General features: G+C 41.8%; 1 protein-coding gene across 1 annotated transcript in view; it reads right to left on the bottom strand.

Annotated features, from left to right (window-relative positions):
* Nucleotides 1–17,410, bottom strand: part of LOC145410066 (QRFP-like peptide receptor) — a 678,579-nt gene that overhangs the window by 450,572 nt on the left and 210,597 nt on the right. Inside the window, 1 exon segment of the mRNA XM_080280280.1 lies at nt 13,577–13,667. Coding sequence (XP_080136406.1) covers nt 13,577–13,667 — 91 coding nt within the window.

Genomic DNA, 17,410 nt, shown 5'->3' with positions numbered 1-17,410 from the left:
GCCCAAACCATCGCAACACCCTCTGCTCAACTCGATCAGCCATCTCCTGAACAACTCCAGTTGTCCTTCTCACTTCATCATTTCTCACTTGATCCATACGCGTCACTCCACACATAATCCTCAGACACTTCATCTCCATTACATTCAAACTTTTCCTCTCGGCTACACCCATATTCCATGTTTCAGCCCCATATAAAGCAGTCAGTACCACAACACCCTCATACAGCCATCTCTTTACACCCATTCTGAGCGAACGACATCTAAACACTTCCTTCATTCCTCCCAGCACCTTTCCTACTGCATTCATTCTAAACTTCACTTCTGCATCTATTCTACCATCCACAGCAACATGTGACCCTAAATACTTAAAACGCTCTACCTCCTCAAGCAACTCACCATTCAAAACTATATTCATCCTACTACTATCTACCGATCTCGTGCACTTAATCAGTTTACTCATATTTTCATTTACTTTCAATTTCTTCCTTTCACAAACCCTTCCAAACTCCTCTACCAACTGTCTCAATCTTTCCTCTGAATCAGCCACCAGTGCGGTATCTGCAAACAGCAGCTGCTTCAGATTCCACTCTCTACCATCAACATTCACGACACACTGACTATAAATTTCCTATATTGTCTATAACTTATCCCAGATTTTTGTCCTGCTGCAGCTTTTTCTCACGTAGATCAAGAGCAGAAAAAGACATTTTTAAGGCTCTACGTCCTTTTCATTACACTTCATTCATGTGTCAATCTTTTCTTACATTTCTGTTTTTAAGATGTAGGGATGGCAATTTGAGGTCAAACTTGCGTAAGGTATAATTGGTGTGTCTGCTGATGTGGGTGTGTGAGGGAAGAAGAAACCAAATTCATGTCATCTGAGGGGCTGCTTTGGTCTCTTTTGTGTTCTAGCGACGGTTACCCGTGGCAGGACAAGCACCTTTGCCAGCTAGTGAGTGCGTTTGTCTCTATACCGGCACATTTCTTTCCACTCAACTTTATTCGATTATATTTATCATCTGTTCTCCTGTCCCTTCCATTCATCCTTCTATTCACGGCCTATCCACTCATGAGTCTTCTCTACCCATTCATTTTTCACTCCCATGAGAGAAAGTCTCAGCCCAAAGTAAATACTAGTTAGCCCCCGCCTTACGAGGCGGAGCGATAATATTTTTGCCTTCCTGTGTGTGTGTGTGTGTGTGTGTGTGTGTGTGTGTGTGTGTGTGTGTGTGTGTGTGTGTGTGTGTGTGTGTGTGTGTGTGTGTGTGTGTGCTCCCATTATATCTCATGAACGGCTTGAGCTATCAACATGAAACCTTCAGGGTATCAAGATATGGCCTAAATCTTGAAATTGACCGAAAGCGTATTCTGGCTGGCGATTAGCATTCAGCTCCCGAATGCTTTTCTTTCATTTTAGTCTGAAAATAATAGTCTCTCTCTCTCTCTCTCTCTCTCTCTCTCTCTCTCTCTCTCTCTCTCTCTCTCTCTCTCTCTCTCTCATTACTGATACAGAAACGAAGAATAAAGAAGCTGGAACAAGAAATAAGAAAAAATGTGATAATTACTAAGCAACAGTAATATTAAACAATTACAGTTTGTCAGTCAACAGTGGTACTAGCGTCGCGCCATGAAACCGTCACACAAGAGCAAAGAAATGTGCGTTGTGAGGAAAGGAGTGGGTGGGATGGGCTGGATGGTGGTGGACGGTGGAGCTGGGGCAGGAATGTATACCCTGTGAAAGAGGGTGTTGTAGGATTAGGGGTTTGAGTGTTGTGAAGATTTATTTCAAAACATCCCGCAAGAGCGAAGGTGTTGAGGGGAGAAGATTGAGGTGTGGGTTGGGGAATATAGAAATGGGTGGAGTGGGCTGCAATTATGGTAAGGAGTAAAGAAGGGCCATCAAAGTATACGCTGTGAAAATGATTACTGCAGGATTATGGTCTGAGTGTTGCTTTAAAGTTTTCTCCATCAACAACAACAATAAGAGAAGGTCGCGTTCCTGCCTCTAGCCTGCCACAAGCAAGCCGGTATATACAGTATTATTTACTAATGAACTCCAGGCAGCCGCTGATGCTTTTTTTTTTTTTAGTTATTTTTTGCTGCTACCGGACGATTTCATCTGAATTAGGTTGGATCTTTTGTAATGAAGACGCTTAAAAGAGTTATACATAGATAGATAGATAGAGATATAGAGATAGATAGATATAGATAGATAGAGGGATAGATAAATACACACATAGATAAATAGGTAGATAGATAGATAGATAGATAGATAGATATACACCCTCCAGTTCCAAAGCCTCCCCTAGGGTAAACAAAATCGTCTGGAAGCAGCGGGAATAAATGAGAGAAGACGTCACCGTATCTAATGAGTTAACCACTTTAGCACGAGGGTCTCCTCTATGTTTAATAATAATAATTTTGAATTAACCACAAGAAAGTGAAAAGTGTTTCCTCGACTTGAAGGTGTCACTGGAGACTGTGCCTAACCCATTCACCTAGAGGGGTGCCACATAAGGCGAATAAAATCATCTGGCACTAGTCTGAATTAAACACTGAGCACGTCATCAGGCTAAAAGAGTTAAAAAGTCTTAGCCTTTTGTTATGTCGACCAACTTTCTGTAGCTACAGTATGAATGCGCTCCACACACTCACAATTTTTAAACTCTGTATTATTATTTAATTTCTAAAGCGATAAGTTTCTACCCCCTCCTCAAGAAAAAGAAATGTAGATACCCAATAATTAATTCCAAGTTAACCTCTCATTAACGGGGAACAAGTGTAAAAGTACCGGATGCGGGATAGTCAGGGCCCTTCAGTTAAAGCTCTTGGTGTGGTGTGGTGTGGTGTGGTGTGGTGTGGTGTGCTTTCGCAAATGTTAAAGTCTACGGAATGAAACATCTCGCATCCGAAAATCATTAGATTCTAGAGAGTGAAGCAACTCACTCCCGAAAATCATCAGTGAGAGACGGAGTTGCTCCTTGAGAAGGTTCCGCCTCTAAAAGCAAATCATTTGATATGTAAAAAAGAAACTACGCCTCACAGGAGTAAGGCAATAGAAAAATAGAAATTTAATGGCTCCTTGAGATGGTTCCGCCTCTAAAAACATTTGATATGTAAAAAAGAAACTACGCCTCACAGGAGAAGTAAAGCAATAGAAAAATAGAAAGAAATTTGAAGACGCTTACTCTGACCCTAGACATTGAATTGCGAATTTTGTTGAGCATCTTAGTAATCTAATGTAATAACAAACTGGTTACGTGTGAGTAATTTACCCTCTTCTCTTAGCACTGCATACAATAGTCCACACTTAATTCGCTCTCCCTCACCTTAAAGCCCCTTCTCAACCCACGAAAGGTTTACTCTCGCAGTGCATTGTATTCCTTTCATGGCACTAAAATTTTCTTTACCTCATACCCCTCATTCTCACTACATAATTTTTACTCACTTTGCACATTTTACTTCCTTCACTCCCCTCATTCACTATATTTTATTAACCTCACAACACTTTACTCACTTCATTTGCTTCATTCCTCTCACACCACAAACCCTTTACTCACTTTGCTCATTTCATTCTACCCACACTACAGCATTTACTCATTTTCTGCAACTGACTCCCTTCTACCCACAAAAATCTCCACTCCTCTTGCGCAGCCCCACTTCACAAAACAGAGATTAGTCTTGTGCACCTAATCTTTCCAGCACCACAGGACATTTACTCACATTGTGTACTTCAGTGTATGCCATCCGCTCATCTCAGCTTGTATACTTCATTATGTAATTACCACAAAATATGTCCCCTCATGCATTTCTTTCTCCTCAAAACACACACACACACACACACACACACACACACACACACACACACACACACACACACACACACACACACACAATGTGCAAAATCCCCATCCATGCCACCTTTTTCTCACAACACAAACCAAGGACATTCAAAACACACACACACACACACACACACACACACACACACACACACACACACACACACACACACACACACACACACACACACACACACACACACACACATGTGTAAAATCCCCATCCATGCCACCTTTTTCTCACAACACAAACCAAGGACATTCAAAACACACACACACACACACACACACACACACACACACACACACACACACACACACACACACACACACATGTGCAAAATCCCCATCCATGCCACCTTTTTCTCACAACACAAACCAAGGACATTCAAAACACACACACACACACACACACACACACACACACACACACACACACACACACACACACACACACACACAATCCCCATCCATACCACATTTTTCTCACAGCTCAGACAAATCATGGACATTCAAAACACGCATACACACACACACACACACACACACACACACACACACACACACACAATCCCCATCCCTTACCACCTTTTTCCCACAACACTGATAAACCATGGCCATTAAGCCCCACAAAAGGTCCGTGGGAGAGCTCGCGTGGAAGGGAAAATTTTTCGGCAGTCCAGCGGCTAAAGTTCCTTTGTGTGTAAGCCAAGAGCAACAATGACAGCATTTCATAAAAATACCTGCTGTCCACTCTGATATACTGTACATGCATGCTCTCTCTCTCTCTCTCTCTCTCTCTCTCTCTCTCTCTCTCTCCATTAACTGCCTACGGGGTGTGACTGAAACGCACTGATGGCCTCTGCTATCGCTGCCATCTGGACCCTGATCACTCTCTCACAGGGCTCCCATCCACCTCCATGTCGTCAGCCCAATGGCATTAAGGGAGAAGAGGCATCTGGCCAAGCGAAAATTAAGAGTTATTAAAAAAAAAAACTAAATTTTATATATGTACGCGTGTATGTATGTGTGTATGACAGCGTGTGTGTATATGTATGGATGTTTGTGTTTATATATATATATATATATATATATATATATATATATATATATATATATATATATATATATATATATATATAGATATTTATTTGCCTTGATGACCTGGGGCTTCGGCCCCAATGGTCGATAGGCAAATCATAAAAAAAAAAAAAAAAAAAAGGCGAGGCGAAGCAGGGAGAGTTGGTAGAAACGCAGCTCAGCATATCTGAACACATTAGTGGTACGTTCTCTGTCCTGATTACCGACTGGCATGAATGTGTTGCTGTACCTGCGTTGATTACCCTCGTACAATGGTTATACATGAATATACTAATTCTGAGAGAGAGAGAGTAGGAAGGAAAGATTATGACTGCCAGTCTTCTGTTTACCGCACCTTATCATCGACCCATCCATCTTCCCAACCCTCCTTCCCACTTTCCCACTAATGGATGGAGGTGGGCGAGTTCCATAAACATTGAGGGAAAACTGTAAAAGCTGAACACACACATGTCACTGATTCTGTTGACCAAAATTTGTCTTCGAAATAGGGCGATCTATCTTAGGTCTTCTTATATGTGATGTTAATGAGGTTTCCCGGTGGTGGAGAGAGAGAGAGAGAGAGAGAGAGAGAGAGAGAGAGAGAGAGAGAGAGAGAGAGAGAGAGATCCAATATACCAAAAGCTATCTCGGGAACAAAGCATCCGTAGAATAACTTTGGTCTCGATATGTGTGATACGCGGATTTTCAGAAGTGACGTATCCCTTCAGTCAAACTTCTTGGCTGTCCGAAATGTAAACAGTACTTCTTAACAACTTACATTCTATAACTTAGCCATCTCGACACGATTCCAATAATTTTAAACATACCATTTATTGTGACTGGGTTAGATAATAGTCTGCATTAACCCCATCATTGTCTGATTTCTCTAGCAAAGATGAAGCAAACTTCCTGAAACCAGCAAGTGTTAAATTCGTCACTGGGTGTGGCGTAAGTATTCTCAACCGTTTTCGTACAACTGGTATAGCTTAAACTGAGGCAAAGAAGGGAAATATTTATAGGCTTCATTAAGACTTTTACTATTCGTGATCGGGACAACAGGTATTTTATTCAAGCCAGTCAGTTGACTATATTAAACAGAGAATGAGCATAAAACCATGAAAGTGTAAATAGTGTCAGTATTATTGTTCTCATGAATGGAAAGACTCTAGTTACACCTACGCGTGCGAAACATGAGCGGATGCTTGTTTCGATTGGTGTGTGTGTGTGTGTGTGTGTGTGTGTGTGTGTGTGTGTGTGTGTGTGTGTGTGTGTGTGTGTGTGTGTGTGTGTGTGTGTGGTAGCAATAGTAGTAGTGGTGGTGGTGGTGGTGATAGATTAATCCTATTTGTGTGGACGAGCAGACCAATCAACCGCAGGCAAGTAATCACCCGTGCAGTGAGTCACTGTTCCTTTGCTGTGGACAGCGCCTCGCTGTGGCGAGATGCGTGGAAGAGTGTGAATAGTTGCTTCCTGGATGAACGCCGCATTTGCGTCCCTCAACCCATTTAACAGGGGGCCCCAAAGTAGGCTCCACATCACCGCTCTATTTAGTCATACAGTTACCACCCAACGTTGTAAATGGCGTCCTTGCAGGAAGTCAGCAGACGTATCACTCAGTGTAGAGTTACCAAAGGAAGCAGGCAACACTACATCAAGTGATTGGATGATGGTCGCCTCCACCTACCACCTATGCGTGTGTGTGTGTGTGTGTGTGTGTGTGTGTGTGTGTGTGTGTGTGTGTGTGTGTGTGTGTTAACAAAGTGACGCGAACAGTCTTTATCTGATTTTAACCAAAACTTGGTTGAGTGTTAAAGAGCGGCCATTGAATAAACCTATTTTTCTTTTTTTTACAACAATATATCAATGGCCAAGGTCACAGGACATGGTCGATATCGAGGTTTGATCTAGAAATATGAACCAAATAGTTTTTGTAAAAATTTAGACCAAACTTTGGGGAAGGATTCAAAATGAAACATGAAAGAAGTGATTCACTGTTTATAGCACTCACTCGGACGTCAAGGTCACAGGGCAAGGTCTCTTAACTCATACAGTTTTTATCCGATTTTAAGCAAAATCAATGGAAGGACTGAGGGTCTCCCTAGGGTATGACCTATCGTTAGAAACAATAGGTCAAAGGTCATGGTCTCAGGACAAGGTCACTTTAAACAATCTGTGTCCAGTTTCATTGCTTGGGTACATACAAATACGAATATAACCCTTTAGTGGTAGCAGGAGTGAAAGAAAATGTATGTCATCTGACTGACGGGGATCAGCTTGTATTCAATGGTGTTTTGTGTCTGTAAAAGTATCATAAGGACCAGCTATTTCCCTCTTCATCCCTAATCCGTCATCTTCACATAACTCTTACCACCATCATAGGTATATTAGGGTAGACTTCTAGTTGCAAATCGGGGAATAAAGACTATCTAAACCTCCCAGTTTGAAAAGTATCCTCTGAGCCCAATAAAATGATTTGGTGATATCATGATTATAATAAAAGCCACAGGATTCTGGGAGTGAGTCAGATATCGCTATGGAGAAGAGCAACCCGCCCAGTTTTACATAATCATTAAGGCACATGGCATAGAGATATAAGAAGTGTGTTCATTAGGCCTCGTTGCTGATCGTGTTACATAATGTGTATGGGAGTCAAGCCATGCCGTTTTGAAATAGCCCATCGTTAACAGGTGTCTTGCTCATACCTCCTCGCACATAATTTTGACAATTCGACTCACCAGCAGCTGCATAAAATTGTCTGGCTGAAATAAAATACTTTGACTTGTTACAACTTGAGGAGATTGGTGATGACAGTATTCACATTCTCTGGCTCCTGTGATTCACTTTCAGGCTCCTTTGACTCACCTTCAGGCTCTTACAACTCACTTTCAGCTAAATAAAATCATCTGGCCAGGTGGAGAGGATAGAGAAGGAGACTGACCAGGAGGGTGTGAGTGAGGGGGTGGAGGGGGATACCGAGGATGAGACGTTGAGATGGGGTTGAGAGATATGACGAGGTGGAGGGGGAAAGGGATGAGATGGAGAGCGTTGAAAGGTATAAGAAGGTGGAGGGGGAGATGGGGAGGAGTATACCGAGGATGGGGTGAAGAGATGGGGTTGAGGTGTGTGAGGAGGTGGATGGGGAGAGGGGAAGGGGTGAGCCGAGAGTGAGGTGGAGAGATGGGGTTGAGAGGCATGTGAGAAAGGGCAGCTTGATGGGGGTGGGCAGGGCGAAATGGAGGCGGTTCGTTTGTGGCCATCCCATACGAGATTAACGCGTCTGACGACAAATGGATAGGTAGACTTATTGAGTGACTGACTGATAGAAAGACAGAGAGAAATAGAGATAAATAGACACAGAGACAGACAGACAGACATACAGACAGGCAGACAGATAGATAGATAAATAGACAAGTAGACAGGCAGGCAGATAGCTAGACCAGACTGGCTCCGACATTGTGATGGATAATGACAGGACCGAAAGAGGACTGATTTCTCTCGGGATGATGTGCTTTTCATGGCCTGCAATATCGCTGGGTGGGAGTGAATGAGATGCATTGACGACTCTCGCCATTTATGGTAAGTCGGGGCCACTGGGTCGTAAGTAGCCTGGAAGCTGCAAAGGTAGTGGTGAAGTGGTACTGTGCTGGACTGCCTAAACGAATGAACGGGATCGAGGTCAGACTGGGATAGGGAACCGATTGGAGATATGAATTTCGTTAAACAATCTTAAGTATTTCACAAGAGCCAACGACGTGTCATAAACCACTTCCACTAATATCAACGTCAGTCATGAATAAGACAACCGTAACACGTACTGTATTCATTGTGGACTGTAAGTGTCAATGCTCACGTGTTAATGTGAAAAGACCAGTTATTGTGCCTAAGAGGTCGTTGAGTTGGACAACATTATAATAGCTAAAGTAACAATTCCCAGTTAATTTGTTAGCTATTTAACTCCTTCACTCTAAGGAAGTCACTTTTAACCCAGCCTCTTGGGGAAGGGGGGGAGGGGGGCACCACCCTTACGACACCACCTTCACGAGTAAATGGGAAGTCGTCGTGGAGGACTGGGGAATATCGACGTCGGGGATGACAGGGGTTGACTGGGTATCTGACAGCAGGGACTCGTGGGGAATGGACTTGGGTTCCCTTGGGATGCATCTCTTGAGTGGACTGTATGTCACCCCCATGCAGAGGTGGGAAAAGATGAAAGACAAAGAAAATGAAGCTTAAGGACGTCACTTTTATTCTAAGCTTGCTCCCTGGATTTTTTTTATTTATTTATTTTTTTTAAGAATAGGAGAGACATTTTGAGCAGAAATCAGATACAACTCTCATGAACAGCTTTACTACCACAGGACTCTCCTAATTAAATAGTCGTCTGGCAGCAGCATGAATAAGTAACAAAAATGTGTCAGAGTTAAGAAGAGATTAACCTTTCTTCAATCCAAATCATCTGTGGTCGATTTTATTCATGTCAAGAAAGACACTGAGAGATAAATATATATATATATATATATATATATAGTTACAGCTTTACTTACCCGTCGTCCAGTCACATCATGTGAAGTACCTGACGCATAAAAAAAAAAAAAAAAAAAAAAAAAGATTCCTTGCATCCGACGACTTGTTTTATACTTTATTCCGCTGTATCTGAAGTAATTTAGTGAGTGTGACATTTCGAACTGAAGGAGTTAATCTGCTCCATTAAGCTCTTCATTAGTAGGCTTCTCTCCTTAACTGAATAAAATCGTCTCCTTGGGGAAGATTCTCGTAGCAGCAAGATTGAACTTCAAATGAGGCCCTTGAAATGCAGAGTAAAGAGCATCGACATCGGCAGGAAACAGCGACTCTGCTAGACATCCTTATCATAAACATTACGACTTCTTGGGAACGGTGCCCGTAGGTTGCAATACACTATAATGTATGGTGTGTTCTCGTGTTACTGTGTAGTAGTAGTTGTAACAGCTGCAGAACCAGGGTCATCTGGGCGTGAATCGGGTGGACTGCAAGCTAAAGTTACCCTTCTACTGCAGTTCACCATCCACCTTTCAGGGGATAGGAAGGTAATTGAGGAATGTTAATTAACCAGGGAACCCCAACGCCCGCTGATATATTCTACATCGCATGAAGGAGACACAAAAGATCTTACTCGTCTTCCACGTCGACCAGTACTATTTTCACACTGAATCACTAACCCCTTGGACGACTGCGACACATTAGGCTTTTAATCCGGCTACCCAGACCTTAAAATGTTAACCTGTTCAGTACTAAAGACCGCACGTAAGCTGAACAGAATCATATAATACAACCAGACTGAGAAAAACAAGACATGATGATAGTACTGAGGTTTATAATCCTTTTGGTGCTACAGATGTTCTTTGGTGCTTTTGTTCAGGCTAAACACCAAAGCTATTTCGATTCATTGTTTTCCTCCCTGCTGTGCTGCTATGAGTTACTCGTATTGTCTTTAAAACAATACAGCGCCACATTATTCATACAGTTGAATGAAAACCTGGCAGTCAAAGGAGTTACTAATAAAGCAATTGAGGACAGAGGGGAGAGCACAGGTCCGCCCTTCCAATATCCCTGCGACTTTCATTCCACGTTTCCCTTCTCAGCCGCGCCCCGCCGTTTTATGCAAGATCTCACCCACATTTGTATTCCACGCGTCTCTCGCAGCACAAACTCAGGATCCTACCACGGAGCCCCAATACAATTTTCACTTCCCTTGGAGTCTCCAGTATAAAATTTTCCGGAAATCCTGAGAGAGGGACGCGGATGTCAGAGCCATATTCAGACCTTAACCAAAGTCCTTATACTGTTCTCGGGATGCCTATCTCCGAACAATATGCCATGTCGGCATCATGTGCAAATTATTCTCTTTATTCTCTTTATTGTCTTTACAAGGATGATCGTTCTTGATAAATAGGTTGTCCAGGGAGGAAAGGACATTACTTTGGGAATTGGTAGATGAGGGAATTCTAGGCAAAAAATTCTATATCAATATGGGTCCCCATCTCAACTGTTACGGAACTACAGTTACTGGCGACCTATGAGCAAAAGTGGTTCCCCTCATAATTCGTCCATAAGATCATCAGTAACTAGCTCTGCGTGGCTGATATTTGGACACATGGTAATATAGCAGTTCATGCCTAGATTTCCCTCCTCAATCAGTGACTACAAGTTGTGCCCCCCCCCCCCTTTTTTCCCCGGGATGTGCTGTATACATTCCCCCAACCTAAGCAATTTAATCGAAGCATCATAATCCAACCTCAGCTAACGCAACCAAAAGTAACCTAATCCTAAAAGGCTAAAAGAACCCAACAGAGACCTTCCTGGAAAAGAAGCAAGCACAAAAATACTACTCGCAGATCCAGAAAATCCAGGGCACTTTCGGTCATCCCCCTTGGTGTGGTGTGGTGTGGCGTGAGCGGGTGATTCTGCGTGTGTGTGAGGGGGTGGTATGGTGTAGGTATGGTGTGGCTTCGCTGATGCCGTTAAGTCTACAGGAATGAGGCACTTCACGTCCGAAAATCGTTAGTGAGAAATGGAAGGACAAACCCTCTCCTAGAAACGCACCCACTGCGAAACAGACGCACAGAGCCGCTCTTAGAGATACGCCCACATTTGAGAGAGAGAGAGAGAGAGAGAGAGAGAGAGAGAGAGAGAGAGAGCACAGTGCGGAATGAAACAAAAGCATTCGGAGGTCGTATGCTAACCGCCAGCCATAATGTCGTTGGCTAAGGTACAGGCCACCTACAAACCAAATTTGAAGACGAGATATTTCGGTAATCAATACATACACAGAGACACACACAGACAAAAACTACATAGCCTCGCCTTGCTAAAGGCGGAAGATTAAGATTCGGAAAACTCTAAGAAATTCTGTAACTGCACTTCAGAAAAAGCCAATCTATATTAAAAAATATATGGCGGCTTGCATTCAGTCGTCTTTTATCAAATCCTCACCCAAAGTAATAGACTTTTGCACATCGACATAGTTGCTATTTCCTGAAGGTTTGGTGAAAATTCGTCCACATCTCTTCTAGATAGTTTGGCAACAAATACATACACATACTCAGAGAAACACACAAACACACAGAAACAAAAACTGTATCGCCTTGCCTTGCTAAAGGCGGGCGATAAAAATGCCCCCCAAGCCGGCCATGATGCCTTTGATAAGGTTTATTTTACCTCAGCCTGTGCATACATAGAATTGGTAGGACCCGGAATGTAACATCGGTTGTTGCACTTAAAAGCAGTGTCTGCCTCCGTGACCCTCGTGCATTCAGTAGGCATTAAAAAGAAAGGCATGAGTTGCAGCCTGCCGTCCGTTGATTTTACTTTTCACATTTAAAGTACTTGGGTCTACAATAACTGCTACTACTACTACTACTACTACTCCTGCTACTGCTGCTGCTGCTGGTACAACAACAACAACAACAACTACTACTACTACTACTGCTACTACTACTACTAACCTACTGCTACTGGTACTACTAATACTAATACTACAAGGGGTTAGCCAGAACAGAATAACCAAGACGTATCCTGGCTAAAGGTATTAATGATAATCACTAAGTACACACACACACACACACACACACACACACACACACACACATATGTAGTTCACATCGTTGAGTCACCTGGTATCAGTGCTTCAGTAATCTCGGTGCTGTAGCACAGAACTCACACGATGTGAGAATCGCTGTAGCCAGGCAACTGAACTGCAGTACCTTTGCCTTCATCAAATAGGGGTCGTCCTTTTTTCTCTCCTTCTAGACGATACTGTTCAGGGTAGGAGAGAACTTTCGAACTAGAGGGGTTAAGATATAGCCTTCATTAACCTCATCAATACAAAAATTAACTTCTAATTGAAATAACGGGTCCAGAGGTAACAAGAACAAGATTAAATAACACGTTTTCGAGTGCTGGGACTATGGATGCTTCAAAACATTTTCCATTTCCCTCACTGATATCCCTTTGTATATGCAGGCGTTGTGCCAAAAAGACGGCACTATACTTGTGTATGACCATGATAATTATATTAAAGGAAGAATATATCGATCAACAATAATGGTCAACGACTTTTCTCTCTGCCCATTTTTATATACCAGCAACATTACGACAGGATGTTCAACCACTAAATCTCGAATACAGTTCTGGGAATTAATAGAAAAAAAAAAACATAGAAAAAACGAAAGCACTAGAAAAAGACTGAATAATGATCATAAGAACGCATAATCACTGAATACGTGATGGGGATAAACACGGAAAATTTAGCTTCACATAACAAAGGTCTCGCAGTTTTTGTGCCGTGGATTTTTTTTTTTTTTTTTTTCAAATAATATAACTATTTTTATTTTCATTTACTTCCCTGGCAGGTCATCTTTCATTATGTTTTTTCCGTAACGACATTACATTCTCATCGAAAGCTAGCGCAGTCCAGGTTATGCTTTGGGGAGTTTAAGTTAGGCTGACTCTAAAACGAGTTATTTAGAGCAGAGATAACTATCAGAATCGAATGATTCATATACAGGGAACCTAGGCTACAAGCAAAATATGTAATTTTTGTTTAACTGCAAATTTACAAAAAATGCTGTGTACTCACCGTAGTCTGACACGATGTACTCCAGTGAGGAACTCACCTTGACAGGGACGCAGACGAGGATGAGGAGGAGGTCAGCTGAGGCCAGGGAGGCCAGGAACACGTTGGTGGTGCTCTTCATGCCGTTGTACCTGCACGAGAAAGGCAGAGTGAGGCAGTGCGACGCAGGACTAGGTACTACAGTAGTGTGAGGGAGAGAGGGTGACAGTCATAACATTTTGTGACAGGAACAGGAGGAAGATAGTGTATTTCAGAACACCGACAGACGGTCTGTTTTAATTTGTTCTCACTACCACCAGACTTTTTTTTTTTTAACTGTTGTGATGGGGTTAACGGAGAGTGCCTCTAACTCTTTAACTACTATACCGTATGTATATCAACAGCAGAATACAATTGTCAGGTGGTAGCAGGAATAAAATTAGCGACAGTCAAAGGGATAAAGCATACGAAATGATGTGTACAGATGTGTAGCGTCATTTGCTAGAACATGGGAGTACTGCTGGGCCTCGGGGAACAGACTACAAGTCATTTAATCACACAGTAAACAAACGGTGAATGGTGAGCGAGAGAAAAGGTGTGAGGAGATTATTATTAATCTGTTGTTTCATCCTTTACTGCTCTGTCAGGAGCATGACGGCCCTGGCTTAGCTACTCATTTCAGATCTAAGGCGAGACTGGCTATACTTCATTCACTTTTACTTGGCTAAGGACTTGTCCTTTTGTAGCTTATGTCACGTAGTTCAGAGGCAAAGACAATACTAAGACTCTACTTCCTATCTATTGCAGTTCTTTAAGAGTTACATCATTCTCAAACGTTTTTCAATCGTTACCCTCGGCATTCAAGATGAAGAGATGACAGTTTTAGGCCAAGTTAATGTAAAGAGTATAATTTCGTGCATTTGACTGCATCTGAGTGATTGGGTTCCAACTGTAACGTACCCAATAGGTAAAAAGAAGTCCATTTTGGGAGCATATGGTTACAGCCCAACGTAATACATGGGATCAGAAATTGCTGGAGACCATTTGTCTTGTCGCTCAGTGTAAAGATAGTACTACAAGACTTGCTGCGAAAAATGGTGTGATGAAAAACAGACATTATATTTGTAAATGATTTTAACATATTTATATGATAAATACGTCTCCACATCAATCTTTATGGCATTTTTTGTCCCATTCGCTTTAATATTGACTGTAATTTCACAGTGAAATGCCTGGTAACTGGCTGTGTGAATGAAGGTACAAGCAATGTTAAGCACAACAGCTTATTAGCGTTTATAAATACGACTCCAGGGTTGCCACACGTGAGAAGATGAGGAGAAAACAAGTAACCGAAACTTTTTAACTCGATAATGTTCACAACTTTTCCTTCAATATCCATGTTTGGCGAGAGCAAGCCAGGCAACTGGACCTCACAAGGCTGAATAAAGGGGGATAATACAAGATGGGATTTATGGCGTAGTCTTGTCCGCTTATCAGGGTTATTACCATCACTTCCTACGCTACTATGTATTTTGAATATTACACCTGAATATTCACATATATGGAATATACATATTTCTAGCACTGGCACACAAAATACATACACAATATATATATACACACAGTATACACTATAGCAGTAGCCGTGCGTGTGTGTGTGTGTGTGCGTTTTAGGCAGCCGAAACTACGCATTCAGATCGCACCAAAATTGACACAGAAATCGCAAAAAATTCGCTGTGAAAAAACTTGGTCCCATCACGATTGAAAAACTTTTACTATAATTAATGAACGATCACATTTTGACCAAAAAAACGCCGCTCCTGGCGCCCGGCATAGGATCTCCGTAGAATTTTTTTCCCCACAGGTACAACTAAAGTATTTCGGACTTGCGTTCGGACACCTTGGGTTCCATTCCCGTAGCTGCAAATAACACGATCAATTGGTTAGCTGCAAAAAATCCAAGTGACAACGTTACACTAGAACAGCACAAAAACGCGAGACCCCTCCGCAGGAGCAAGTGCGAGGGGCTCGGATGGCCCACGAGCACTTTTGTGTGTACAGTATATATATATGTACACCGATATATAATGTAAATATAATACAGTATATAAATTTATATTATATACATGTAGAGGAACAGGAAATGTGAGTGAGTTTAAGTACTTGGGTAGTGTGATGAGTAAGGATGGAAGTTGAGAGGGTACAACGAGGAAGAAAGGTTGCTGGTACTTTGAAAGCAGTGATAAGAAACAGGGAAGTGGACATGGAAGTGAAAAAGTTACTGCATGACAGTATTATGATACCAACTCTAACGTAAGGAAATGAAGTCTGGACCTTGTTGGAAGGACACAAGTCAAGAGTGAGAGAAGTGGAAATGAATTATTTGAGAGGAGCTGGTGGTGTCACATGGAGAAACTGACTGACAAATGAGGAAGTGAAGGTGCGTTGTGGTGTTGATGTGCATGTGATAGGGAGCGATAGGAAAAACACTTTGAGGTGGTTTGGTCATGTGGAGAGGATGGACAGTGAAAGACTTTTGAGGAGAGCGAATGTAAATGAGGTGGAAAGGGGGAAAGGGAGGGGGAGGCCAAGGATGAGATGGAGGGATGGAGAGGAGAGGTATACGACAGGAGGAAGTGAGCTGAGAGAAGGGCAGTGAAATGGCGGGGGACAGGGAGACATGGAGGCGATTTGTTTGTTGCCACCCCTTACGGGATTAAGGCGTCTGTTAATAGATAAACATATCTATCTATCTACCTATCTATATATTTATATATCTATATTTATATTTATACATATATATACATATACATAAATATATATATATATATATATATATATATATATATATATATATATATATATATATATATATATATATATATATATATATATATATATATATATATATATATATATATATATAGGGTGTAACGCGACGTATGACAAAAACTTACACCATTGATCTATCATGTAATTTTGAGTATATTTTGTTCTATAAACATATGCTCTCTGCGACCCCAGTTCAGTACCCAGCATTCTGCAGTTTTGTGTAAAAGCTTCGTCTCTTGCATGTGCCATTGGGTGAGAGCTTGGCAGGGCGACGGGAGACGAGTATTATTAGTTATATATACTGTACTATACATGAAAATCCCATATCCTATCAGTACACACGAGTTTTAAGAAGAAACTTTACGTAGTCTATTGATTCTTTAACATATAGTCATGCATTCATGCAATTCTTTTGCACAAATCGACTGTAATTAAGGATTAAATTCGAATTTTATGGCTTGCAAGGGAGTAGGGAGGGAGGGAGGACAGGCTGGTGTGTTGTTGCCAGTTATGTAATATTTGGTTTGTAGGATGTTGCTACCAGCATTATCATAACACCCACAGCTCATTCAGTGAAAGAACATTACTGTACTGAGTGACTAGCCTCACTTTAAATCAGGAGTAATATTATTATTCATTACAATTTTTCTGCTGCAAGTAAACGTGGCACCATTTTTTTCATATGATGACGTGAGAACAGTGGTACTGGATTGCCAATGTAACGCCTATGCAACTAGACCTATTTTTTGCTTCTACTTGCAGCACTAACATCTGGCAACATGATATCTAGCTATATTCTGGATATTTTTGCCATTTTTAGGTGATATTTTAAAGATTTTATCGTATTTTCTAGCGATGTTTTGCGTGTTTATTATCTAGCGACATTCTTGCAAGTTTTCAGGACTAAACTAGCGAGATTGATAAGGGCTTGGCAACCCTGCGTCCACTGTCATTTGAACGGGAACATTTGCAGGGGAGGCACTCACTTCAAATACTGTTCTCCGCGTTCTGTTGTTCACCGGATCAGCTTCACATGTTCATGAAACAGCATGCTACGTACGTA

The sequence above is a fragment of the Coenobita brevimanus genome, chromosome 84, assembly GCF_032717465.1.
Source record: "Coenobita brevimanus isolate Jiangsu-jjx chromosome 84, ASM3271746v2, whole genome shotgun sequence".
Classification (NCBI taxonomy): domain Eukaryota; kingdom Metazoa; phylum Arthropoda; class Malacostraca; order Decapoda; family Coenobitidae; genus Coenobita; species Coenobita brevimanus.
The sequence above is the reverse complement of the archived record's forward strand: the minus strand, read 5'-3'. Positions and strand labels throughout refer to the sequence as shown.